At 46.9% G+C, this 26,368-nt stretch overlaps 1 protein-coding gene across 1 annotated transcript; it reads left to right on the top strand.

Moving 5' to 3' along the window:
* The first annotated feature begins 8,952 nt into the window (after nt 1–8,952).
* On the top strand, nt 8,953–24,972 carry NBL1 (NBL1, DAN family BMP antagonist). Its single transcript, XM_074306068.1, has 4 exons — nt 8,953–9,202; nt 21,553–21,741; nt 22,227–22,338; nt 23,404–24,972. The coding sequence occupies exons 2-4, from the start codon at nt 21,572–21,574 to the stop codon at nt 23,632–23,634; spliced, it is 513 nt and encodes a 170-aa protein (XP_074162169.1). The 5' UTR covers nt 8,953–9,202; nt 21,553–21,571; the 3' UTR covers nt 23,635–24,972.
* Nucleotides 24,973–26,368: the final 1,396 nt, after the last annotated feature.

Genomic DNA, 26,368 nt, shown 5'->3' with positions numbered 1-26,368 from the left:
ATGGGATAAATTTGAGGCTTGGTGGCTACATAGTGTAAAGGATATAGGGCTAGACCTGCAGTCAGGAAAAGCTGAGTTAAAATGAAGTCTCCAGACACTAGCTGTGTGACCCTGAGGAAACAACTGAAAGCCCTATTTGCCACCATTTCATTATTTCTAAAATGAGCTGGAGAAGAAAATGGCAAACCACCCCGTTATTTTTGCCAAGAAAACTCCTATTGGGGTCATGAAGAGTTGAACAAAATTGAAATGACTAAGCAATAACTAAAGTTAGAGGTCAGTTCTAAGGGAAGGCATTATCATTGAGGAGATGGAGAAAGGCTTTTTTTTTTTTTTAATTAAAGTGTTTTATTTTTCAAATCATATGCATGGACAATTCTTCAACATTAGCCCTTGCAAAACCTTGTGTTCCAATTTCCCCCTTATCCCCCATGCCCTCCCCTAGATGGCAAATTGTCCAATATATGTTAAATATGTTAAAATATATATTAAATTCACTATATGCATATATAGTTATACAATTATTTTGCTGCACAAGAAAAGTCAAATCAAACCAGTGAGAGAGAAAGAGAGAGAACGAGAGAGAGAGAGAGAGAGAGAGAGAGAGAGAGAGAGAGAGAGAGAGAGAGAGGCAAAATAAAATGCAAGCAAACAACAACAGAGTAAAAATGCCATGTTGTGGTCCACAGTCAGTTCCCACAGTTTTCTCTCTCTGGGTGTAGATGGCTCTCTTCATCACTGAACAATTGGAACTGGTTTGAATCATTGGAGAAAGGCTTCTTGAAGAACTTAGCTGGGACTTGAAGCCAAGAAAGTTAAGTGAGAGAGACAAGAAGGGAGAATATTCTAGACGTGGGAAAGTCAGTGAAAATTCAAAGAGGGATGTGGGAGGTCTTGCAGGGAGGCCAGTATCATTAGATTGCAGAGTATGTGAAGGGAAGAAACAAAGAACATTGGAAAGCAGAAAGGTGCCAGATTATGAAGAATTTTAAAAGCCAAAAGATTTTGTTTTTGTGGAGATAATGGGAAGCCTTTGGAGCTTGCTGGAGGTGGGGATGATCCCATGATCAGAACTGCATTTTAGGAAGATCATTTTGATTGCTTAATAAAGGGGGGGATTTGTACTGACTATATTTCCAACATTTGCTCTCTCTATCCCTGTTACCTTGCCTCTTCTCCCACTCCCCATTTTTAGCCTCCCATTTTTGACAGTCTTATGTCTCACAGACTTCCTAAACCCAGCATTAAACTGTATTCAGTCCCTGGCACTCAATCCCGTTCTCTGGTACTGCCCCACCAAATGCCTCTATTTCTCTCCCTCACCCCATTTCTGACAGTTTCCCTGTTCTATGTACTTAAAACACTCCTCTACCTCGCTCCCAACCCTGAGCCTCTCCTCCCTGACAGTGTAACTCTTGGCACTATCTTGTTACTTGAGGATCCTTTTCCCAATACTGAATCTCTCATCTCCATGACAAAGGACATTTAAGAATATTTTCCAACATATTTGTGAAGACTCAGAAGTGAATTTCACTTCTTCAAAGTCTTAAGACTTTGCCACATCTTAAGGGTTTAGTATGACTTTCTTAAGCCTAAAGAACACTGACACCAACAAGTGCAGTACAGTGGAAAAGATGCTGAAATGAGAATGCTCTGTAAGTATAAAGTTCTGAGAAGTTGTATGAAGTGATATCAAATGAAGAAAACATAGTTCCAGTAGCAAACAGCCACAATGATTGAAACAATGTCAATAAATCCCTAAATTCAAATACAGCAGTCAAGGATGGTGTCATATTGAAGACCTCAATAGATACATCTAGACATAGAGTTAGCTGGCTGGCTGGATGAGTGGATAGATAGCGCATTTGTTAAACTCTTATAAAGAGCCCCTTTCTCCTTCCCCCCAAAAAAATACTCCTTGTCCTTTAGGAGGGAAGGGGAAAGGTAGGGAACAAGTATTTTGATAACACTTACTATATGTCAGGCACTGTGCTAGGCACATTTTTATAAATATTATACTTACAGAAACTTAATAAATAGGTACTGTTATTATCACTGTCATTTTTCACTTGAGGAAACTGAGCTATATTCTAATGGGAATAGACAGTATATAAAAGGGAACTGAAAATCAGAGTGTGTCTGTGCTCAGGATGAAGAGACAGGAGAAAAGTAGTCCAGATACCCAAGGGCTGAGCTGGGTTTGAAATTAGGATGGCAGTGAGGAATAAGGCCACTGCATTATGTGAGACAGGTGAAAGAGGATCTGAGTGACAGGAGATGAGGAGAAAGGGACAGGAGGGAGTTCAAGACAAATGGACTAAATTTTTTTCCTTAAAATTATGAGGTGAGGATCTTAGCTAAGAAAGTGAGGGGTTAGAATCCAACATCCATTTCTACTAAAAACATTTGAGAGTATAGGAATAAATGGACTATTCCTTAAAATAATCAGGAGCATATATTTTAAACCGTCAGTAAGCATCATATGTAATGGGGATAAACCGGAACCTTTTCCAGTAAGATCAGGAGTGAAACAAGGTTGCCCACTATCACCATTACTATTCAATATTGTATTAGAAATGCTAGCCTCAGCAATAAGAGTCGAGAAAGAGATTAAAGGAATTAGAGTAGATAATGAGGAAACCAAACCATTACTCTTTGCAGATGATATGATGGTGTACTTAAAGAATCCCAGAGATTCTACTAGAAAGTGAGGGGTCAGGAAGCCATGGGAGGTTTAGGGAGTGATGAAAAAGATTTAAAAGAACTACTGTGGGGAATGAGATAGTAAGTTAATAAGGGAGGTATGGAAAGATCGTCTAGCAGTAGTGAGGGCCCAGCTGAAATTGTGTAACATAAATTTGTAGTGAACCTAGTCAGAATGGTTATGTGATTTTTCTTTATGTTTGTTAATATTGTGTAGGATTGGAGATAGAAATAAATGCTGGGAGGCATCCAAGGATTAGTAATTAGTAATATGATAAAGGAACTAAAGATTCAAGAGAGGAAGACAGTATAGAATTGAATTGATTCACCAAGGATTCAAGATGGGAAAGTGAAGAGAGAGTGGCTGATGCAAGAGAGATTTGATCATCTCATTATTGGGAAGTCAAGGGACTGGAGGTCATAGCAGATGAAGAGTAGATTTGTGTAAGAAAAGGAAGAAAGAGAGGTGAAAAGCCAATAGATTGTGGTAGATAAGGAGATTTCTGAATTCTTGAATATGGATATGGTGAATCTGTGGGTAATGGTAAGATCAAGGGTTGACAATTTTTGTGTGTAGCTGAGGTAGGATGGGAAGTGAGCAGGTTAAGGAACTGAATGGTTAGAAAATTTGAAAGAAAATATGTTGAAGACCAAGTATGAAGGAAGGAGGAAAAAGTTGTGAGCTGTATTGAACTCTAATGGAGAAAGAGGAGAGATCTGGGAGACCTGTAGACAATAGCTACTGGAATTTTGATTAGGAGATGTGAATAATATGAACCTCAAAAGGAAGCAGGATACTGAGTGATGGCAGAAGAGAGAGAACCTGGAAGTAGCAATGGGGAGTAAGGAGTATCCCAAGTCTTCCTGCTTTGATCAGTGAGCTGAGAATCCATGAAGGTGCAGCCAGTACTGCAAGGCTGCGTCCTTGGGGGTTCCAGGTTTCAATAATAGCTAGTAGACTGAAGGAGTGGAAGAGAAAAAAAAATCAACGATAAAGGGAAGTTTCTTGGCAATGGAACAGGCATTCATTCCAGAGGGAATGAAACTCTGAAGTGAGAGAGGTGAGGGGGATGAAGATAAGGAATCAGGTCATGGAATAGGAATTGGGGTTTGGAAGATCTGGAGAGGAACAAGGGTTCAGATAGGAAGGGCAGGACAAGGTGGGAAAATATTCGTCATTGAATGGAAGGTACCCCTTTTCCCAGAGGAGGTTGGAGATTGGGCTGAGGCAAATGCATTGTGAGATGGGAGGGACACAGAGAGGAAGTCTCATTTTATTACTTCTCTCACCCCTGAGGATGGAGATTAGTCAGAGAAAGGGCACAACAGGATGTAATATTCTTCTTTAAAGTATAATGTTCTTGTAAAAAATTACCCATGCATATGTACTGTCAAAAAATGTTATAATTATAAAATAAAATAAAAAATTTAAAAAAAAAAAAAAAATAAATAAAGTATAATGTTCTCTGAGAGCAGGTTTATTAGGGGGCTTCTGGAGGCAGCCTTCGTTTCAGTTCAGTATAATCATCCCAAATGCATCCAGGAGTTAAAGTCCAAATCCTTTATTGTTTCCTTCAAAGTCTTGTCTCTTTTCCTTGGGCCCGGTTAGCTTTCTTAGAGGCCTATCTCTCTCCTTGGTTCCGAGAGCTCCTGCCTCTAGTCCTTTGCCTTTGCCAGCTTCTGCCTCTAGCTCCCTCTGAATAAGCTTCTAGTGGGCTTCTCCTTCCTAGCCCTGAGACCTTATATATCCCACACTGAGTATACACCAATCATTACATCACTAGGAAACTATTATTTGTTGTAGGATTAAATCAATGCTAAACTAGATTTAACCACTGTCTCCTCAATTCCACTTAGTATCTTGTTTCAAGTTCTGGCCCATAACATCCCCTTGTAAGATCAGATCAATCATACTGAGCCATGCTAAATTAGATAACTATTGTCTCTATCAATTACACTATCAATTCTTAATACCTTGTAAGAATCCTAACAAGAGGACATGGAGGTCAAACTCCACATAGTGGGAAAAAGAAGTCCTATCCCCCTTTTTTCTTCCTCTTCTTCAAAGAACAGCTGAAGTACATGAGAAACTAAGTCAAAGAGAGGGTTGATCTTTGCATTGAAAGTTCTCTATGTTCCAGTTGGGAGATTGGCTTGATGGCAGCAGATGGAAATTGCCTTATGATGGCATTGACTGAAGTTGTCCCTTTGGGGAAGGGGGAAGACATTTCACCTGATCCCTTGCTACCTTTCCTCAGAGGACACACTGTACCCAGCAGAAGACTGAAGGCAGGTACTTAGCATAGAAAATAGGAAGACAAAAGTGAAATGGGCTGTTCATATGCTCAGGTAGGATGAGTTTCTATGATCACCTGCCTTCAGCTCTTAATAAACACATATTGGGTTGGATTAGATCAAAATGTCTCTTGGGCTGTAAGAGCCCTGAGCTTGAAGTCAGAGCTTGTCTAAGCTAAAAGAGACCTTAGAGAGATAGCCTGGTATGTAGCTGACTTTTTTCACAAAAAAAGTGAAAAATACTATGTTGTGATCCACACTCAATCCCCATAGTCCTCTCTCTGGTTGCAGATGGCTGTCTCCATCACAAGACCATTGGAAGTGGCCTGAATCACCTCACTGACTAACAAACTTCTTAATATGAGACATACCTCCCCAGCATATTGCAATTTTATGTTTCCATATACAGATTATTTTTTTTTCTTTTTGCTGAGACAATTGGGCCCAAGTGACTTACCCAGGGCCACAAAGCTAAGAAGTGTTACCTGTCTGATATCAGATTTGAACTCAGGTCCTCCTGATCACAGGTTGTTTTTCTATAATAGAATGTAAGCTGATTGGGGGCAGGGACCATTTCATTTTATCTTTTGTCTCCAGCACCTAGAATAAAGCCTGGCATATAACAGGCATTTAACAAAAGCTTGTTAATTGAGGATGCAGCTTCCTAAATGTCACTCATGCTTAGTGAATTGTTTAATTGAATATGTCCAATCTCCTAATTTTACAGAAAAGGAAACATGCCTGTAAAGGTTAAGTGCCTTTTCCAAGATCACAAAACAAGGAATTGGTGGTACAAGCGTCAGAACTCCCAATCTCCTGAGCTCCAACTCAGTGACTTTCACTGCCCCACAAAGACCAGAGTTCCAGTGCCATGTGTGACCTTTGGAGATATATTTATGTGACTTAAACAAGTCCCTTTTCCTCTTTGAGACTTAGTTTCCTCATGTATCAAACAAAAATAACCCCACTTGTTCCACTTTATATTAAAAAAAAAGATGAAATTCGTAAATTGCTTCAGAAACCTTAAATTACTACTAGGACAGTGGGGATGAAGAGGAAGGTGGTTTGTGGAGTCTTACACATTCTGGAAATGTGAGCTCTCATTAGCTAGGGCCTCAAACTGCCATGTGATCTCCCGGGCAGTGAGTGGCCTTTTTGGGAGGGCGCTGGATGGGGAGCCAGGAGGCGGATGTTAACATCCCGGCTCCTCGGCTTTCTCTCTCTATCCAGCTCAGAGGAAGCCCCTCTCCTTCTGCTGCTTACTCCTCTGTAGAATAAAGGTGTCGGGTTAGGCTGTCTCCCCAAGGTCCAACTTCTCCCTGCCAGGGAGGAGCCGGCAGAAAGCAGGGCCGGGAAGGTGAGTGATGAAACACCCTGGGTCTTGCTGGCTCAGATGGGAGGGGAGCGGATTTCACGGCTGCCCTCCAGGCTCCAAATGCCCTGGCACCGACTCCACTGATCTCAGCTGCCTGAGACTCTGAGAGACTTTGCTTATTTTTTCTTTCTCTTCCACCAGAGTGCAGAGGTTTGGACTCCTGTGGGAGCCCGGGCTGATGGGATTAGAGGAAACAGCTGTCTCCAGCCAGTACTCGGTGGGAGCTCACATTCCAGGGACTCAGGAAGAGAACAGCTCCCTGCTGCCCATTCGGCTTGCAGGTCAGTGCCTTAGGCCAGATGTTTTCAAAGGAGCCCGAGGAGTGGGCCTCCTGACCCGGGCACCCTGGCCGGAGGTCCCATGGCGCTCCGACTCCTCCCCCGTGTCCTGACCCAGCCCACATCTGCACCAGGTGGCTTTGTCCTCAGGGCCCCTGTGGCCCATGCCAGCTGGGCTTGTTTGGGCAGACCGAGTTCTGCTGCCAACCAGGTGTGTCTCTGGAAGCCGAGAACCCCGTGGCCCTGCCTTTCCCACCGGGGACCCACCTGACATCCCTCAAAGCCAGAACCGGGATGGACAATCGCAAGAGAGAGGGTTGGTAGCAAAGTGGACAGAATATATATTTGGAAGGGCCTTGGAAGTTGGGAGACCTGAATTCTAATCCCAGTTTTCCAGTTAAATTGCTGGTTGATCTTGGGCAAATCTCTAGAAGAAAACTTAGAGTAGATAGTCTTCAACATTCCTTTTAGTTCCAACATTTAGTGATCTAAAGTCGCCCAACATTATTGGGGACCTTTGCTATTCTGCTCTTAACAACCCTCAAAAGACAGATGGCCCTGGAAGGTGGGTAGTCTGGGCTTCTGTCCATGCCAGTATATTTATAACGAGAATGAAAAGAGCATATATTCTTCCCCATATATTCCAGTGTGATAGGGCGATAGGGGGCTGGCTTGGAGATAGGGAGACATCCTCCTGAGTTCAAATCCACCCTCCCAAACTTACTAAATGTGTGATCCTGGGCAAGTCACTTAATCTTTTTTGCCTTTTTTCCTCATCTGTAAAAGGATGGAGTTGAATGAGATTATTTCTAAGGCACCTTCAGCTCTGATTTCTGGTGATTCTGAACTTCTAGAGGAAAATGAGAAAAAATACTAACTGAAAGTATTGTACAAAGATAGTTTTGAAAATTCAGGACAGGTCCAAAGAGAGGACAGGAAAGGAACAATTTAAAACATTTTCAGAGACCTACATGAACCATGATGCTAGGTAGAGTGACCAGAACTAAGAGAGAACATTGTACACAGAAAACAAGGCTTTGAGTTCTAAATTCTCTCCTTCCTTCCCCCTTCCCCAAGACAGCAAGCGATGGATATAGGTTAACTATGTGCAATCCTTTTAAACACATTTCTGATTTTTGTCATGTTGAGCCAGAAAAATCAGACGAAAAGAAAAGAAAGAAAATAACAAACAAACAAAAAAGTAAAAATTCTCTGCTTTGATCCACATTCAGCCTCCACAGTTCTCTCTCTGGATGTGATTGACATTTTCTTTCCTAAATCTATTAGAATGGCCTTGAACCACCGATTATGTCCCTCACATAATCTTGTTTGCTGTGTACATCGTTCTCTGGGTTCTGCTCACTTTACCTAGCATCAGTTCAAGTAGAACTCTGAAAATGCTTTAATTGTTCCTTTCCTGTCTTCTCTTTGGACTTGTCCTGCTACAATCAGCTCATTTCGGGAGGCAACCCTGCCTTAGGATGGGCTCCTATTCTTCCTCCCTTTTCTGAACTTTCCTCCTCTCTTCCCCATTATTCTTTTCCTTCCTTTTTCTCTTCCTGTTTCCCTTTCCCCTTCTTTTCCCCTCTCTTCTCTTTTTTCCCTCCCCTTCTCTCCCCATTTTTCTTTCTCCCCTTACTCTCCTTTTCCCCTCCTTTCTTCTCTCCTACTCCCCTCCTCCCTCCCTTTCTTCTCCCCTCTTCCCTATCCCTCATTCCCCCTCCTTTTCTTCTCCTCCTCCCTCTTCCCTCCTCCTCCTCTTCTTCCCCCCCTTCCTTCTCCTCCTCCCTCTTCCCTCCTCCTCCTCCTCCTCCTCCTCCTCCTCCTCCTCCTCCTCCTCCTCCTCCTCCTCCTCCTCCTCCTCCTCCTCCTCCTCCTCCTCCTCCTCCTCCTCCTCCTTCTCCTCCTCCTCCTCCTCCTCCTCTTCCTCCTCCTCCCTCTCTTCCTCCTCCCCCTCCTCCCCCCCTCCTCCTCTCCTCTCCTCCGTTGCTCCTCTTCTCCCTCTCCCCTTTCTCTTCTCTCCCCTTGCTTGCTCCATCCCCCCACTCCGGGAGGAGCCGGGCCACAGCTGAGTGGGAGCCGGGGCCGGGGCCGGAGCGGAGCGGGTTTGGAGCGGGCCGGAGACGCCTTCCCGCCGCGGCTGCCGCCGGGCCCGGCGCTCCCCGGCCCCGCGGAGGTGGACGGGCTGTCCGCCGGCCAGCAGACAGCGCTCGGGGCGGCGCTGGGTGCCGGGCTCGGGGCGGGGTGGGGGGGCGGGAGCGGCGGGGCTCGGCTCGCCCGGGCTCTGCGCGCCGGCCCGGCCTCTCCCCGCCCCCGCCCTCTCTCCCTATTTGGAGAGGAGACACCCCTGACGTGGGGCTGTCCCCGCCGCGCCCCCGCGCCCGGGCCGCCCGCGGGCCGCCGCGGCGTCAGACGGGATCCCGCAGGCGGGCAGGCGAGCGGCAGTCGGTCCGTGCGTCCGTCCGAGCGGCCGTCCGGCACGCCGTCCGCGCCGCGCCCCAGGGCGAAGCTGGCGTGAGCCCTATGGGAGCAGCCTTCCGTCCGGCGCACGGTGAGTCCCGGCCCCGCGCGCCCCGTCCGCCCTCCTCGGGGACCGGGTCCCCGGCCCCCCCAGCCCGGAGGGGCGGACAGGGAGGACCGAGCCTCGGGGAGCGGACGGACGGAGGGGGAGGCGCGGAGCGTCAGTGTTCTTCCCGAGCCATCAGGGCAGTGGCCTGGCTGCAGCCGGAGGAGGCGAGGAAGGGCCGCCAGGGAAGGGGCGCGGGGGAGGGAGGAGAGCGGCGGGGCAGGGCAGCGGCAGCCCGGGTCCGAGCGGCTTCCGAACTCGAGGCCCCGCTTCCAGCGCTTCGATTTCGGGGTGAAGAGCGACAAAAACAATCAACCTGTGAGCGCTGGAGACTCGTTCGGCAAGAACTGGGCAGTTTGGGGGGTGGGGGGAAAGGCGGCCGCTGCACCCCCCAGGGACTCTGCCTCCCCCCGGGCTCTGCCCCCCCATCTGTCTTCCCGGGGCTCCCGGCCAGTCCCTGCCCTCCCCCCCAGCTCCTTCTCCGTTCTCTCACGTCCCCCGACTTTTTGCCTCTCGCTCTCCGGATTCTTCTCGCTGTCCGGGTCTTTCCCTAACTCCGTGTCTCCTTTTCTCCCTTCCCTCTTTCTTTCCCCTTCAGTTTTTCTCTTCCGTCCTCGCTCTCCTTCTCGCCTCTTTTCTCCCTCTCTCCTTTCTCTCTCCGCGTCTCCCTTTCTCTTTCTCTCGATCGTCTTCTCCCTCTCCGCCTCACTTTTCCCTCTGCCTTTCTCCCTCGCTTCTCTCTGTGCTCCTCTTTTCCGTCTTCCTGCGTCCTATTCTCTATCCCTGCCTCTCCTGCCTTTTTCTCGCCTTCCTTTCCGTGCCCTCTTTCCTCCTCTTCTCTTCTCCCTTCCCCTCTGTTTCAGTCTCTGTCACTCTTTCTTTCCTTCCTCTGTTTCCACTTACTCGCTGGAGTGAAAATCTGGTTTGGGGCGGGAAGGGCATAGAGATCTACGGAGGGGGACATAAAAAGAACTTTGAATTAGGAAGGGAAAGTGCCTCCCCCGACTTAGAACTTTTTCCTGCCCCCCTCCCAACTTCCCCATTGTCCCAGTTCTGGAACTTTTTGTCTTTCCCTTGGATTCTTTGGGAAAGGGGGGGCGGTTTCGAGATTCGAGGGCATTCTCCCCCACCCCAGCCCATCCATTGTGGTGCTCTCAAGGCCTCCAGCTGAGCTGAGGGTCCCTTACTGTGGGTCACCTGCCCGGCCTCCCTTCTGTGTTAATATTGATCTTTCACGGAAGCTTTGGAGGCAGCTGTGTGTGTGTTTACAGCTGGGGCACATTGGCAGGGGTCAGCAGAGAGGGGCACATTGTTTAGGGTTTCCAAAGCACTCTTGGAGCCGAAAGCCCTGCCTTTGGAGCTGAAGGAACCTTTAGAAAAACAGAGATTAGCACGGGAGTGAAAGCTTCAAGTCTGTTCACCACCCAAAACCTGGCAGAGGGCCCCCTTTCCCCTTTGTTAATTGCGGAATAACTAGATTCTTTTTCTGATCCCCTTCTTTCTGTGATACCGCCATGCAGAATCAGGCAGAATTTGCCCCAGAGGCTGAGGAAAAAGGGGTAGGTGAAGACTGAGTCATTCATTGCTGGGAATTGGTGACTTTCACCCACCCCTGGTGAGCCTCCTTTGGGGATCCTGAAGAGCCAAAGGAGAACCCCTCTGAAAGGTGATTTCAGGGTGTAGATGGGCCCCTGAAATGGTAGTAGTGCTGGTGTGTGTGTGTGTGTGTGTGTGTGTGTGTGTGTGTGTGTGTGTGTGTGTGTATGTGTGTTGGGGGGGACAGCCTTATTCCTAAGTGAAACTTCAGTCTGTTAGGTTTAACTGTAGCTCTTTCTACCCCAAGGCTTGGGGAGCCTGCTGCTGCTGGAGAGAGCTGGAGAGCACATGACAAAGATGCTGGTAGGGTCTGCAGTGAGACTTCTGTTGAACAGATGTGAGGGCCAGGGCGGGTCCCTGCATTAGCACAGAGGCTTGTTATTAGGAATTTTCTTTGGAGACTGTTTTTTCGATGCGTGTTGGGGAGGGGGGGTCCCTGCTGGAGCCCTCCAACTCTGAGGGCTGTCTGGAGGTAGAAGGGTCGAAAGACATTGACTTGAAGGGTGTGGTTCCCTCTGCCTACCGTTAAAAAAAATTGGGTAAGGTGTGTGTGTGTGTGTGTGTGTGTGTGTGTGTGTGTGTGTGTGTGTGTGTGTTGGGGGGGTGCGTTGTAGGTATAGGGCACCACAATTTTATAGAAGGTTGGGACTGGAAAGGGACCTCAGAGCAGAGAGGGTCAGAGCTGGGAGGGTCTTAGAACATAATATTAGAAATGGGAGGGCTTTTAGAACCCAAGGTGTCAGAACTGGGAGAGACTTTAGAACCCAGGATGTCAGAACTGGAAGGACACTTAGAACCCACAATTTCAGAGCTGGGAAGACCCTTAGAACACAGAATTTCAGAGCTGGGAGAGACTTTAGAACATAGAATTTCAGAGCTGAGAGGAACCTTTAATGAAGATATTGATCGTAATCCATATAAAACCAAGACTTAGTGAGTTTGGCCAGGATCACATTTGGAACTTTTGGAGTTAGAGCTATGACTACAATCCAGGTCTTCCCACTGTGTGTGTTTACTCTCACAGCTGGGTCAGGAGAGAGGGGCGCATTGTTTAGGGTTTCCAAGGCACTCTTGGAGCTATAAGCCCTGGGTTTGGAACCGAAGGAACCTTTAGAAAAAAAAAACAAAAAAAAAAAAAACAGATTTGCACAGTGCCTTCTCACTATTAATACAGTTGCTTTTAGAGGCCAGGGTGAAGCTTAGGCCTTAGGAGAGAACAGTGTGGGAAGCTCTTTTTCTTTTCTGGCCTTTCTGAATGAGACTCTCTCCTCAAATCTTGATTTTAATCCTTTCTCCCTCGGTTTAGGCCTTCCTGAGGGAGCTCCCCAGAGCCCTCGTATGACCAATTGTGAATCTTAGCCCCTCTAGCAGAAGACATTTTAAGCTGTTTTCCTTTTAGCCTTTGCCTTTGGGTATTCCGAAGAAACCACAGAATTTAGGTCTGGAAAGGAAGTTAGAGTTCATCTAATTCAATTTTCTCACTTTACAGAGGAGGACATTGAGGCTAAAAAGCCAGAATTCACTTGCCCAAGGACACATAGGATTTAAGGAGCAAATCCAGGTTTTTAATCCTAGATCCGCAGATTCCAAATTTGGTACTCTTTCTATGCCGTGCTGACTTCACCAACTTTTCAAAATGGCAGGACCACACAACGCTAGACACCTAAGTGCAGCAGGAAAACATAGTGCCCCCTATTTCCCAACCCAATGCCAGTTTTAAGATCTTTTTGGAAGCTGGAATTCCTTAGAGAGCTGGTCTCTTGTTCATTTCCAATCTCCTCTTTGCCTAGAATAGCCCTGAGAAATTTCTCTAGAGTTCAAGACAATTCATTATAGTGAAAAATGCTGAGATGAGAGCCTGAACTTTTGACTGGGTTCAAGTCTCACCTCAGTCTCTAACAAATTATGTGATTTTAGGGAAGACACTTCCTCCTGGCTTCCTCCAGTTAAAATGAGTGGACCAGATTATATCAATTCAATAATAGAAATTTATTAGATCATAATATTTAGAGCTCGAGGGGACTATCAAATTCTTTTTGTGCTCAGACTCCTTATTTTGTGTTATTTATTTATTTATTTTGGAGGCAATCTGGGTTAAGTAAATTTCCCAAAATCACATAGCTAGAAAAAGTCTGAGGTTATATTTGAACTCAGGTCCTTCTGACTCTAGGGCTTGTGCTCTATCCACTACAGCGCCATCTAGCTGCCGCTCTTATTTTAAACTAGAGGAAATGGGCTCACGAAAAATAATCACAGGATCATACTTAGAGATGGAAGGGATTTCAGAGACTCTTGGATTTCTTTGGGTTTCTCCTTCCATTTCAGCTGTCTCTTTTGTTTCCTTATCCCCACCTCCCCAGAAGTCTCTGGGACCTCCTTTGGCTCTCGTCTTCCTTCAAGCTCTAGGTTTTCCAAATGAAGTTTGCTAGATGGGAGAGGGAAAAGTGGCAAGAATGTTGAGGAAGGCAGGAAGAGGGCCAGGGATAGAGGCTATGAGAAGCCTTCCCAAGATCAAGGTCAGATTCCTGCTGGGCTTTTGTACTTTTCCTGTGTATATGTGTTGGGATGGGTCGATATCTACTGAGTCTTCTTGCTGCCCTCACCTAGTTACTTAATAAATGATTGCTGATTGAGTACAAATAATAACTTATTTTTATGTAGTACTTTAAAGTTGATAAAGGACCTCTTTGTAATAGCTTTAGAGCAGGTGTTTTAAAGAACATCTTCATTTGACAGATGAGTAAACTGAGTCTGAGCAGAGTGGGGGATTGATAATTAGTGGCAAAGCCAGGAATCAAATCCAGACCCCAAACATTATCTGGGAAGGAGAATGGGGCTGGTATCTCTCCTGTCCGTCATCCAACCTTCTCTCTAGCTTGGGTCCTTTTGCATCCTGACCCTTCTGTGATCCTCCATGTATATTTGTATCACAGAAGCAGAGTCACACTTCCCTGAAATGACTTGTAGGGAAGAGGTTATGTGAAGGTGGTGGGGTGGACCTCTCAAACCCTGTGGGGAGACTATGGAAATTTGGGGGCGGACACAGAGGAGGAAGACACTGTGCCTTTGGGAAACTCCTAGTCTGGGGGAAAAAGAAAGACATTTAAAAACCGCTTGCCTGGATTTGGGGTGCCCCTTTTTAGAAAGAAAGTGACACGCCTCTGCAGAGTTGGGGAGGGACCTGACACCATGCCATATGGGGATTGGTTGAAGGAATTACAGGATTTTGTGTATGGATAAGGGAACCATCCCGGCCTTTAAATGTCTGGAAGAGAGGTTAAGCTTGTCCTGGAAGACCATTCTAGGGCTGCTGGCTGGAGGTCTCAGAGGCAGATGTCCGTTTGATGTAAGATCTTTCTTTTCTTTTATTCTCCATGTAGTTTTTCTTTATTTTAAAATATTTTAAAGCTTTTTATTTTCAAAACATTCACCCTTGCAAAATGTTGTGCTCCAAATTTTTTCTCCCTCCGTTCCCCCACCTCCTCCCCTAGATGGCAAGTAATCCAGTTAAACATGTGCCATTAAGACCTTTCCAACAATCGGAGGGTCACCAATGGGAGGAGGCCTTTTGGGGAAGTTGTCAGCTCCCAGTGGCTGGAGATGGTCGCCTGGTGGCGAGGGATGGGGAAAGAGGGGATTTCCTTCTCAGGCAGACCCTGGCCTTGCAACTTAGAGATGCTGTGATTTGTAGGATCTCAGACTGAAAGCTCAAACCGCCTTCTCTTGGCTGTTGCTCTCATTTTGTAGAGGCTCCGTATGTGGCGGAGCACAAGAGAAGGCTTTCTCTGTGGAGGAAATGGCACATGGGCTGAGCTGGAAGGAAGCTGAGGATCTCAAGGGATGGTGGTGAGAAAGGAGAGCACTTAGGGGTCAGTACAGCCTGTGGTGGGTGCCAGGGTGGGAGATGCTGTGTAAGAAACAGCTTCCAGGTTCATTTGGATGGAACATAGAATGTGTAATGGAGAAGTAATGTAGAGTCAATCTGGAAAGGGAGGTTGAGGTTGGATCCTTTCCCCTCTTGCCCTTTTCCTTCCTTCCCTCTCTCCTTTCCTCCCTCTCTTTCTGTCTCTCTCTTCTCTTTCACTCTCATTTTCTCTCTTCTTTTTTCTCTCCATTCTGTCTCTATCTCCGACTTTCTCTCTCACCCTATTCTTATCTCTCTCACTTTCTAACCACTTTCCATTGTCCAGTGGTCTCATTTTACTGGGGAAACTGAGGCCCAATGAGGGGGTGGGACTTGTCTGCTGTCAAACAACGAGTGTGTTGGAGCCAGGATCCTTGCCCCAGTTCCATGTTGGAGCTGTCAGGGTGAGGTTGGGAACGTCCTTTCCTGGAAAGTCCATGGACAGGCGAAAGGGCAGGAAGATCTCAGAGCCAAGCCCAGCAGGACTGGACCCTGATAATCGAGGCTAGAGACTGTGTGGCAAGATTGTGTTCTTTAAGCCCCCTGCTTTTCCTCAGCGCCCAAGAGATGGTATGACAGTAAAAAGAATGTCTGGGTTTGGGGTCGGAAGTTGCTGGATCATTTTTTTCAGATATTACCCCATTTGGAATTTTCTTCCCAGAGATACTGGAATGGTTTGCTGTTTCCTTCTCTAGCTCATTTTGCAGATGAGGAAACTGAGGCAGACAGGGTACAGTGACTTGCCCAAGATCACACAGCTAGTAAGTATCAAGGCCAGATTTAACTCAGGAAGGTGCATCTTCCTGACTCCAGACCCAGGGTTCTATGCACTACAATACCTTCTACTTCCCCTGGGGTGAGAGGACTTGGATTCAAATCCTGTCACTCATTATGTGGCCTTGGGCAGAATTGTTTGGTCTCTCTGGGCCTCAGTTTCTTGCTTTGTAAAATGGAGGGAAAGGTTTTGGATTTTGAGGTCTCTTCTAGCTCTAAAGTCTAATTCCTCACCACCTATACCTGTGTTAGCTTCCATCTCTCTCTGTCTCTCTGTCTCTCTCTGTCTCTCTGTTTCTCTCTCTCAGTGTCTCTCTCTCTCTCTCTGTCTCTGTCTCTCTGTCTCTCTGTCTCTCTCTCTTTCACAGACACACACACACACACACACACTGATGCACCATCAGTCAGATCTTCAGTGTGGGGTAGTAGAAAGTGCCCTGGACCTGGGCTCCTTCCTACTAGGGTGACCTTGGGTCACCCATTTCTCTCTGAATCTTATTTCCTCTCAATGTAAAATGAGGGGGTTCAGCGTGATCTCTAAGAGTTCTTTCAGCTTGAAATCCTATGAACTGCTTGCACATAGCTAGTGATAGTAGTGGACAGCTTTGTAGTAGTGGGTTGGGCCGTGCTCAGCCATCTCCACTCTCCTTCTGCCTAGACCGCCTTGTCCAGTGGCAGACATTTGCTAGGAAGATTTGGAAGATAACAGAAAGTCCAGAATTTCAGAACTGAGTTTCTTTGCTTCATTGGGTCATATCAGGATCTGGTTAATTATTTTGATCTCATTAACTCAGTACAACTGAGGGTACAACCACAGCCTCCTTTGTTTCTTCTACTTGCAGCTCTCTGAAGGGCAACATTGGCCCCAGTCAGAGCCTCTGCAGCGCCCCAGATAGGACTTTCCCCTCTTCTTGGGCATTCCCCTAGGATCTAGGACTATGGACCTGCTAATGAAATATTCTCACTCCACAGAGACTGAGGGCCAGCGAGGAGAATTCTCTTGCCAGAGGTCACACAGGTGATTCCTGGTTCAAATCCAGTAGTATTTCCATTCTCACCCATTGCCTGCCTTCGTTTGATGAAGGGGGAAATAGAAATTCAGAAAGAGGGAGGGATTGTCCAACGTCACACCGTGATCCAGGACTAGAACCCGGCGTTCCTGACTCCCTCCCCTTGCATCCCTCCCAGAATGCTTCAGACAGACTTTCTGTCTGAAGGGTGGATTTCCCAGTAACCTTGCTCTGGTTTCTGAATCTCTCTTTATCCTTTCTCTTCCTTGTAGATGGAGGAAGGGGCAGGGGCAGGGACACTCTGCTCTGGGTGTAGAGGATGAGCACCAAGTCAGTCAAGTGGTAAACTGACCGTCATCCACTGAATGGAATTGATCTTCAGGGAGAAGAACAAAATTCTTGCTAGTTAATAGGACCTGTATTAAGTCTTCTTGAGCTGTGGCCCTGCACTGCCATCTGCTGACAAAACTGGGTAGTTCCCAGCTCCTTCCTTCTACACTCATCCTTGATATTGAACTCTGTTTCTCTTTGTTTTTATCTGTCTCTGTCTCTGTCTCTCTCCCCTTCCTGCTCTCTGTCTTTGTCTCTTTCCCTCCCTCTCTCTCCCTTTCTGTCTCCTCTCCTTTCCCTTCTTTCCCTTTTCCTTCCTTCCCTTTCTCCCTCCCTCTGTCTCTTCTCTCTTCTACTCTCTCCCTCCTTTTTTCTCTCCATTCTGTCTCTGACTTTCTCTCTCCCCTCTTTCTGTCTCTGTCTATCTCTCTCACTTTCTAACTCTATTTTTCTCTCGTCTCTCTGGTTCTGCTTCTGTCTCTTCTGGTCTGTCTCTCTGTTTGGCTCTGTCTGGCTCTGTCTCTTTCCTCTCTCTGTCTCTGTCTGGTTCCATCTGTCTCTCTTTATCTCTATTTCTGTCTCTCTCCCTTCTCTCTTTCTCTGTCTCACTGTCTCTGTGTTGCTGTGTCTCTTTCTCTCCCTCCCCCCCTTCCCTCCCCTAACCTCCAGCATGGGGGGAAATGAGTCCAAAAAAAAAAAAAAAAAAGATTTATTTCTCTTGGACTTTGTGGATTTAAATCCTGCCTGGGTCACTGCATAGCTATGTAACCATGGGCAAATGTCTCTGAACCTCAATTTCCTCATCAGTGAAATGGGATAATAATACTTGACTCAGTGGACTAAACATTGGACTCTGAGTCAAGAAGACCCGAGTTCAAATTCAATCTCAGATGCTTCCTAGCTGTGTGACCCTGGGGCAAATCACTTAATCTCACTTTCCTCATCTGCAAAGTGGGGATGATCTTAGCACCTCCCCCTTCCTCCCTCCCTCCCTCCCTCTCTCCCAGGTTGTTGTGAGGGTCAAATAAGATTATATTTGTTAGAAGTTTTGGAGGCCTTAAAGCACTATATAAATGCTATAGGTTACTATTCTTATTATTATTAGTTACTACTGCTCAGGTGAAATAATATGCTTTGTGGGCAATAAAATGCAAAGTAAATGTGCTTCTGTATTTACCACTACCTGCCTAGGATTGTTAATGGTGACAGTAATAGCAGCTAGTATTCTATGGTGCTTACTATGTGCCAGGCACCAGGCTATGCACTTTTACAAATATTTTCTCACCCTAGAAATGTGAATCCTCTGTCTTCTCTGAGGTTAATCAATGCTCTGCTTTGAAAATTCCACTCCACTCTCATCTGGGTGGGATTTTAGACAGTTTGGCAATCTTCAGTCCACCAAGACCCTCGGTCTTTTTTTAGGGTCACATGAGGAGCTATTGTCGGAACCAGAACTGGACCCCAGATATAAACAATATACCTCCCCCATTGTGTACTTGTGCATTGATTTTTTTTTTTTTTTTGAGCCCAGGGCAGCACTTTATATTTGCTCCCACTGCATTATATTTTATTTGATGTAGTTCAGCGTATGGGTGGGTCCTATGGCAGACTTATAGCAGAACATGGTCAAGAGTTGCTTGAAATGGGTAGGAGTGAATGGGGTTGTAATTTGCATCCTTAGAGGTAATTTCATATTAATGAGATTATAGAGTGTTTGAGAGATAGAGCTCTGGTTGACAGGCACTATTATTTAATATTTACTGAAGAAGTGAATGAATAAATTAGATGGAATCCTTTGACCACAAGAGAGTGACAGCTACCAAGTGGCTAGGTGGCGCCATAGTGGATAGAGCACTGGGTCTGGAGTCAGGAAAGCTCATTTTTTTTTAGTTCAAATCCATCCTTAGTTACCAGCTGTGTCACACTTAGCTTTTCTTGCCTCAGTTTCCTGATTTGTAAAATGAGCTGGAGGAAGAAATGCAAAGCACTACAGTATCTCTGCCAAGAAAACTCCAAATGGGGTCCCAAAGAGCTGGACACGACTAAAAAACGACTAAAGAATAAATATTGCTTTAGTGTCTGAGATCTGGAATATCAGTGACATCGGTGCTCCATCCACCGGGGCAGACCATAGAGATAGCCTTTGTAGATGAAAAAACCCATGTGACCAGTTCTCTGGTGATGAGCCTTTTTAAGCTTAACTAGGCTGACCTTTGGACACTGGACATGCAGGTTGTCCCTGGGGCCCGTGCTAGAAGTCTCCCTGGTTTTGCAGACCTGCCCCCACTTTTGCTTCATTGCCATGCCCAGAGAAAGAGAGGAGACAGAGCTAGAGAGGAAGGAAGGAAAGGAAGAAGGGAGAGAGGGAAGGAAGGAAAAGGGAAAGAGGAAAGGAAAGAAGGATTGGAAGAGAGGGAGGAGAGGAGATGGAAGGGGTGATGGAGGGATCTATTAATAATTCTGCCCAGGGGCAGCTAGGTGGCGCAGTAGATAGAGCACCAGTCCTGAATTCAGGAGGACCCAAGTTTAAATCTGGTCTCAGACACTTAACACTTCCTGGCTGTGTGACCCTGGGCAAGTCACTTAACCCCAGCCTCAGGGGGGAAAAAAAAAATTCTGCCCAGAAGCTGAGAGAGAAATGAGCTCTATGACCTTTCTATATGAGACTGAAAAGAACACGGCACTTGGAGTCTGGAAACTTGAGAATCCTTGGTTGTTCCAGGAACACATCATGGACAATCATTTCCTATATCTGGTCCTCAGTTTCCCTCTCTGAAAAATAAAAGGGATTGGTTACGCTCCCTTTCTTCTCTAACATTCTGTGTGGTCTGAGTACTTTCTTCCGTCTCTGTGATTTCAGCTTCTATGGAGGGTCCTTCGTCCAGACCTTTCTTGGTTGCTGATTTTGTAAAACAGGTGAATGGTATCCCTTAGTTTCCTACAGCTACTGCTGTGTAGTTCAGCTGAAAGCTGCATTGGGCTTGTACTATTTTACATTTATATCACTGATTTATATAAAAGCAGTATTTGCTGTATTAATCCAGTTTGCAGATGACAGAGCTGGAGAAAATGGCTTACACAGCGGATGTTGGTCAACATCCTCAAAGGACTTGTTAGGTTAGAAAACTGAGCTGAATCTAATTAAATGAAGCCCAATAGAGGTAAATGTAAAATCTTATGTGTGTTCAAGAAATTAATTTCCATAGTTTTTGGTGGGGAAGGATGGACAAGTAACAGTTTTTTGGGAAAAGATTTGGGGATTTAGTGGATTGCATGCTCAATATGAATCAATATTATGATAGGGTATTAAAAAGCGTGATTTTTAAAAATTGCATTAAGAGCTACAGTTTTCAGGAATCAGGAGGGGATGGTCCTGCTTTGCCATGCCTTAGTCCAAGATCTGAAGTACTGTATTCAGTCTTGGACACATATTTTAGAAAGGACACTGCTAAATTGGAGAGAGTCCATAGGAAAATAATCAGGATGATGAAAGGCCTTGAGTGTTTTCCATATAAGGATGGAAGGAACTGGGGACTGTTTAGATTGGAGAAGAGAAGTTAGCAGGAAAGCTGTGGTTCAAGTATTTGAAGGGTTATCTAATGGAAAAGGGATTAGACTTGTTCTCGTTAGCAACAGTTGGCAATTCCAGGAGCTTTGAGTTCAATATTGTAAAAAAGCAAATTTAGCCTTGCTGTAAGAAAATCCTGCTAATTAGAACTGCCCCAAAGTGGATTGGGGAGTGAGCCCCTTATCAAGGCAGATCTTAAAGCGAAGTTCAGATGGCTTCTTGTCTGTATATGATGGAGAGAGAATCCTTTTTTTAAAGTATTAAATAAGCTTGTATTGATGTCTTTTATTCTTTATATCACCATAATTTCCTTCAATATCCCTCTTCCTCTCCTCCCAGAGAGCCATACCTTGTAAGAAATACTATTTTTAGGGGCAAAAAAAAAAAAAAAAGGAAAGAAAAGAAAAAGAAGAGGAAAGAATCAGAATACTGATGTATTGTTTTCTTGGTTCTTGCTTTATTCTGCATCAGTTCATGTAGATCTTCCTGTGCTTTTCTGAATTCTTCACCTTCATCATTTCTTAACAGCATAGGAGCATTACATTCATGTGCTACAATTTGGTTAGCCATTCCCCAATCGATGAGAAGCTACTTTGTTTCCAATTATTTGATGTCATCTAAAGTGCTACATAAATATATATATATATATATATATACACACAATCCAGCCAAACTTGCTTTCTTCCCTTTCTTCACATAAGATTTTCTAGCTCAGTCTCCATCCAGGCCTTTGCATTGGCTACAGCCATGAATGGGATGGACTCACCCTCACCTCCGAGTTCTAATATCTCTTGGGAATTGCCTTCTGCATGAGTCTTTCCTGATCCTCACCCCAACTCTTGCCTCTTGGTTTCTTTTCATTTTATGTAGTGCTCCTTCAGGGAGAGGGCAGACTAACTCATTTTGATCTTCATTGTCTCTTCCTGGCGCAGGGCAGATGCTTAGTAAATGCCCACTGACTGAGTGTTGAGAGGAGTGGGAGGTCGATGTGCAGGAGAGATAACACACTCCATCCCTCACACTTTCCTCCCCAGGGGTTGCAGACATTTAACACAAACCTTTTCCTGAGTTGCCAGGGGAGGAGCTCCCGCTGTCCTGGGCCTGGTCCTCCCTGTAGCGGGGCCTCATCTCTGGGCTCTGGGTTCAATTGCAGGCCTCTGGTGGTGTTGGGCATGATGCTGTGGGTCCTGGTGGGTGCCCTCCTCCCCGTGGTGCTATTGGCTGCCCCCCCTCCCATCAACAAGCTGGCTCTGTTTCCAGACAAGAGCGCCTGGTGCGAAGCCAAGAACATCACCCAGATTGTGGGGCACAGCGGCTGCAAATCCAAATCCATTCAGAACAGGTGGGAGCTGGAGTGGCGGGGAGTGGGCGATGGGGGAGGAAGAGGGGAGCTCTGAGGGAGGGAAAGAAGGCCTGGGAAGAGGGAGGCTGAAGCTCCTCCTCTACTGAGGCTCCAGAACCGGGACAGGCCCAGCCTTCCCTGGCTCTTGAGACCAAACAGAGCCAGAAACCTTCCCTGGCCACCTCCCCTGCTTCCCTCTGGAAAATGGTCTGGGGGTCTGAGAGAAGCAGGGACAGGCCCAGCCTTCCCTGGTCTCCTGCCCTGCCTCCCTCTGGGGGTCTGAGAGAAGCAGGGACAGGCCCAGCCTTCCCTGGTCTCCTGCCCTGCCTCCCTCTGGGGGTCTGAGAGAAGCAGGGACAGGCCCAGCCTTCCCTGGTCTCCTGCCCTGCCTCCCTCTGGGGGTCTGAGAGAAGTGTGACAGAGAGTGACTGAGTTTTCTTGTCTCTCTTCTGCCTCCCCCTCCCCTTCCTTCTGCTGCCCCGTAGGGCCTGCCTGGGACAGTGCTTCAGCTACAGTGTCCCCAACACCTTTCCCCAGTCTACAGAGTCCCTGGTACACTGTGACTCCTGCATGCCCTCTCAGTCCATGTGGGAAATTGTGAGTATGTCTCTGGGAAGCCGCCCTTCCCCACCTCCTCCCTGCACATGCTGGGCTTTTTGCCACAGAAGCCACAGCCGTCCCCGTCACCCTTCCTTCCCCACCTGGGCGAGCTCCTTCTCTCCTGTCTCCGATATCTCCCTCCTGTGTCTTTCACCTTGTAGCCTTTGTCTTCCCTGTGTTGCTGCCATCCACCATCTGGATCATTCTTCTTTTACCTTCAACCCATTGTCTCCACCATCTTTGCTCTGTCTCCTCCAGCTTATTACTTCATCCCTTCTTTATCTCCCCCACCATCCCCCCATTTCTCATGTTTGTCTCTTTTGTCTGCCCCCCTTCCTCTATCTTCTACTGCCTCCATCTCCTCTGTCTCCTCCATCGTTCTCCCCCTTTCTCATTTTGTCTCTTCTATCTCCACTTTATTACCTCCATCTCCCCTTTGTCTCCTCCTCCATCCTCCCCATTTCTCATTTTGGCCCTTCTGTCTCCTCTATCTCCTCCATGTCCACTTTGTCTCCATGTTTCCTCCCACTTGTTACCTCCATTTCTCCTGCGTTTCCAACATTCACCATTGATTTTCCTGTGTTCTTGGCGGTAGCAGGGTGATGCAGTGGATAAGGTTGGATTTGGGATCACAAGGATCCCTATGCTTCAGACCCCATGCGTAATCCTGGCCAAGTCATTTGAGCTCTCTCAGCCTGCTTCTTCATTTATAAAATGGGGACGATCATACTACTAGGAGCGCCTACCTTACGGTTTTGCTGCTAGCCGCTCGGACAAGATGACCTCTGTAATGGGCCGCTCTGTCCCTTCCTTCTCACATCCACCCCCCCTCTTCCCCTGCCCTCCGTCGTCTCATCTCCTTCCTCATCACCGCTGTGCCCTCTGTTCTCCCTCCTTTTGCCTCGATCCATCTGCTCTCAGACCCATTCCCCTTCTGTCCTCCTGGGCCTGCAACCCCAGGAAGGGAAGAGGCCCAGGATGGGATGGACAGGCTTTCCCTGGATGGTCTGGAACGTCAGTGGAAGTGGGAAGTATCTCCCCTCTCCCCTCTGTTTCCCACAGGTGACGCTGGACTGCCCCAGTCATGATGAGATGCCTCGAGTGGACAAGCTGGTGGAGAAGATTGTCCACTGTAGCTGCCAGGCTTGCGGCAAAGAGGCGAGCCACGAGGAGATGAGCTTTTTCACGCACGGCAGAGAGGAGCATCCTGGGTCCCACCCTGGCCGCCATTCCTTGGAGGTGGAGGAACCCCCCGGTCCCACCCACCCGGGGGAAGAGGGGGCTGAGGAGTGACTTCCTCTTTCCTTTCCCCTCCCTTTCCCCAAACCCTCTTCCCTTGGAATTGCTTCCCACTTTCCTGTAGGGGAGAGGAGAGGCTGGGCCCCCACCCCCCTCCCTATGGCCATTGGATGGACCTGGACTGCTGCCCGCTTGTCACAGCAATTATTGAGCATAGGGGGAGGCGGGAATCCATGCTGCACATGTTAATATATTCTGAGGAGTTGGGTGGGGGTGGGAGATGGGAACATTGGGGCTAAATGGGGTCCTCGGGGTTCAACTTTTATTTTTGAAGGTTACGTTGACTCAGCCCTTCAGTTACCTAGTTCAGGGCTAGAGAAATAGGACATGAAGGTCCCTGCAGGGAGCTGGACGGAGACATCGTACCCCTCTCCCAGGGCCTCCGGTGGAGCTGGACAGGTGTCTTAGGTGTGGGCAGCTGGCAGTAAGGAGAGTGGATCCAGGGACTGGGGGCTGGGCTGGGGGCGTGGGGCGCAGCAATATGGCAGTGATTCTGGAGCTGGGGAAGCTAGAAATGGAGTTTTCCTCCTCTCATTGGAGAACCTTCCTCCTCTTCCCCAGAGATCCTCTCCCAGGCCTCCTTAATTTGCTGGGGAGAACATTTGAACGTGGGGAGGCACGAGCCAGGTCTTTCTCTTGCTTTTGCTATAAATATACCACAGAATGAGCAGAGAGAGACTTTCTTTGCCATCTGAATGATGGCGACAAGGAGGAAGCTTTGGGGTAACTTTTCTTCGGCTCCTCCGGACCCCCCAGCACCAGCTGTGACCAAACCCTCTCGAGGACATCCTGGCTAGCCTAGGGAAAGGAGGGCAGTTGTTCCCCCAAGGTAAAGTAGGGCTTCTTCTCCTGCCCCCAGAGAGGTGGGGACCCCATCCTTGAGACTTTCCAGAAGGAAAGGCGTAGATCGGAAGGGAAGGATATCCTACTCCAGTGGGACGGTGTGGGTGGAGAAGGAACCACGTTAACCTCAGTGTTTGGATGGACACACTTTGGGGGCCCATTGAGAGAAGTACAGTTACCCCCTCCTCCCCAATCCTACTCCTGCTTTTTAACCAGCTGCACTTTAACCCTGAGGGAGGAGGTGAAGGACATGGAAATCTCAAGAAAGGCTGAGGCTATTTCCTAAGAAAGTGGGTGGGAGTACAAGGCTTTCCCAAGGCCTTCCCAGGACTGCCTTTTCCAGGGAAGTGATGGCCTCCTCCATCAAAGCACCCGTGAAATCCCCTCCCCAACCCTCATGACTCATGGATGGAACTTGTAACCAGTAGCCTGTCTTCCTTCCTTCAAGATTTTTCCTAAATAAATAAGTTCAGTGTCCTTGGTGAGCCATTGGCTGGTCATGTGCGTGTTTTGGGGGTGGCTGGGAATGGTCAGGGCACCAGTACAGTCTGGGGATCGTGTCCTGGGAAAACACAGGCTGAAACAGCTTCTGCTCCCAGGGAGTGTCCATTTTAATGGAGGAGACCACTTAGAGTGGACAGACTGGAGAAAATGTACAAAGGGAAATGGAGGGCAGTGGATCAGAGACCAGCTGGTGGGGCTTGTTGGTAGTGTCAGCCACTGGACTAAGATCTAGCTGCTTACTTCCCAGTGTGATCCTGGAAAAGTTCTGTAGGTATGTCTGCTTAAGTTTTCATTTGTAAAATGGGGATAATAATGTCACTTTTTGTTGTTGTGTCCCCCTCTCGTGGACACATTTGGAGTTTTCTTGGCAAAGCTACTTAAGTGGTTTGCCACCAGCTTATTTTACAGATGGGGAAATGGAAGCAAACAGGGCTGCACAGCTAGTAAATTGTCTGAGGCTAAATTTGAATTTGGATCTTCTTGATTTTAGGTTGCTCTTTCTATGTTCTGCCCCACAGATAAAAGAACTGTCACTGAGAGATGAAATGACCTCCTGTAAATGACGGGGTGAATAATAGGCTGAATCATGGCTTAAACTCAGGTCATGGGATTCTAGGTCTAGAGATAAACAGGATCTCCCAGGCCATCCAGTCTAATCCCCTCAATAATGCAGCCCAATGTAATTGAGATTGGATTCAACTTAGACTTTTCACCATTGTGTCATGTTCTGGAGTTCCAACTTCCAGGATTTTTTCCACTTTTCCACATGACCTTAGGCTACCCGTGAGCACAAGAATGGATGAGAACAAGGCAGAGAAACAGGATTTCAGAGCTGGAGGAGAGCTCTAGAGATTTTTCTTCTCCAGTGGATGATGGACTATGGTGTTCATCCCTATTTTTCCTACTTAGGGCAGGCTTAGAAACTGAATCACTAAAATAATCTGTTGGAAAGACTGATTAAAGTCAAATAACTTGGGTTCAAATCCCTCCCCTTCTAAAATCACATACTCTGTATGGCATTGGAAAATACTTTGTCTTTTTGTGCCTCAGTTTCTTTATCTGTAAAATGGCCTCTGAGGTTCCTTCTTGTACATTATGATCCTATGAAGTAGATGTAGCCCCCTATTAGTTTTTCAGTAATTTTCCTTTTGCTCACTCCTTACTCTAGTCGGTTTTCTTATCTGTAAAAATGAGCTGGAGGAGGAAATGGCAAATCGCTCTAGTGTCTCTGGCTAGAAAATTCCAAATGGGGTCATTGAGAGTTGGACACAACTGAGAAATAACTGAACAAAAACACTCTTAATAGAATCTCAGGGAGGAAAGAATCAGCTGTTTCCAAGATAAGATGGAAATTTGCTGTGACTTTGGGGAGGCTCCCCAA

Source organism: Sminthopsis crassicaudata, chromosome 3, assembly GCF_048593235.1.
Source record: "Sminthopsis crassicaudata isolate SCR6 chromosome 3, ASM4859323v1, whole genome shotgun sequence".
In the NCBI taxonomy this organism is placed as follows: Eukaryota; Metazoa; Chordata; class Mammalia; order Dasyuromorphia; family Dasyuridae; genus Sminthopsis; species Sminthopsis crassicaudata.
This window is presented reverse-complemented; position numbering and strand designations above follow the sequence as displayed.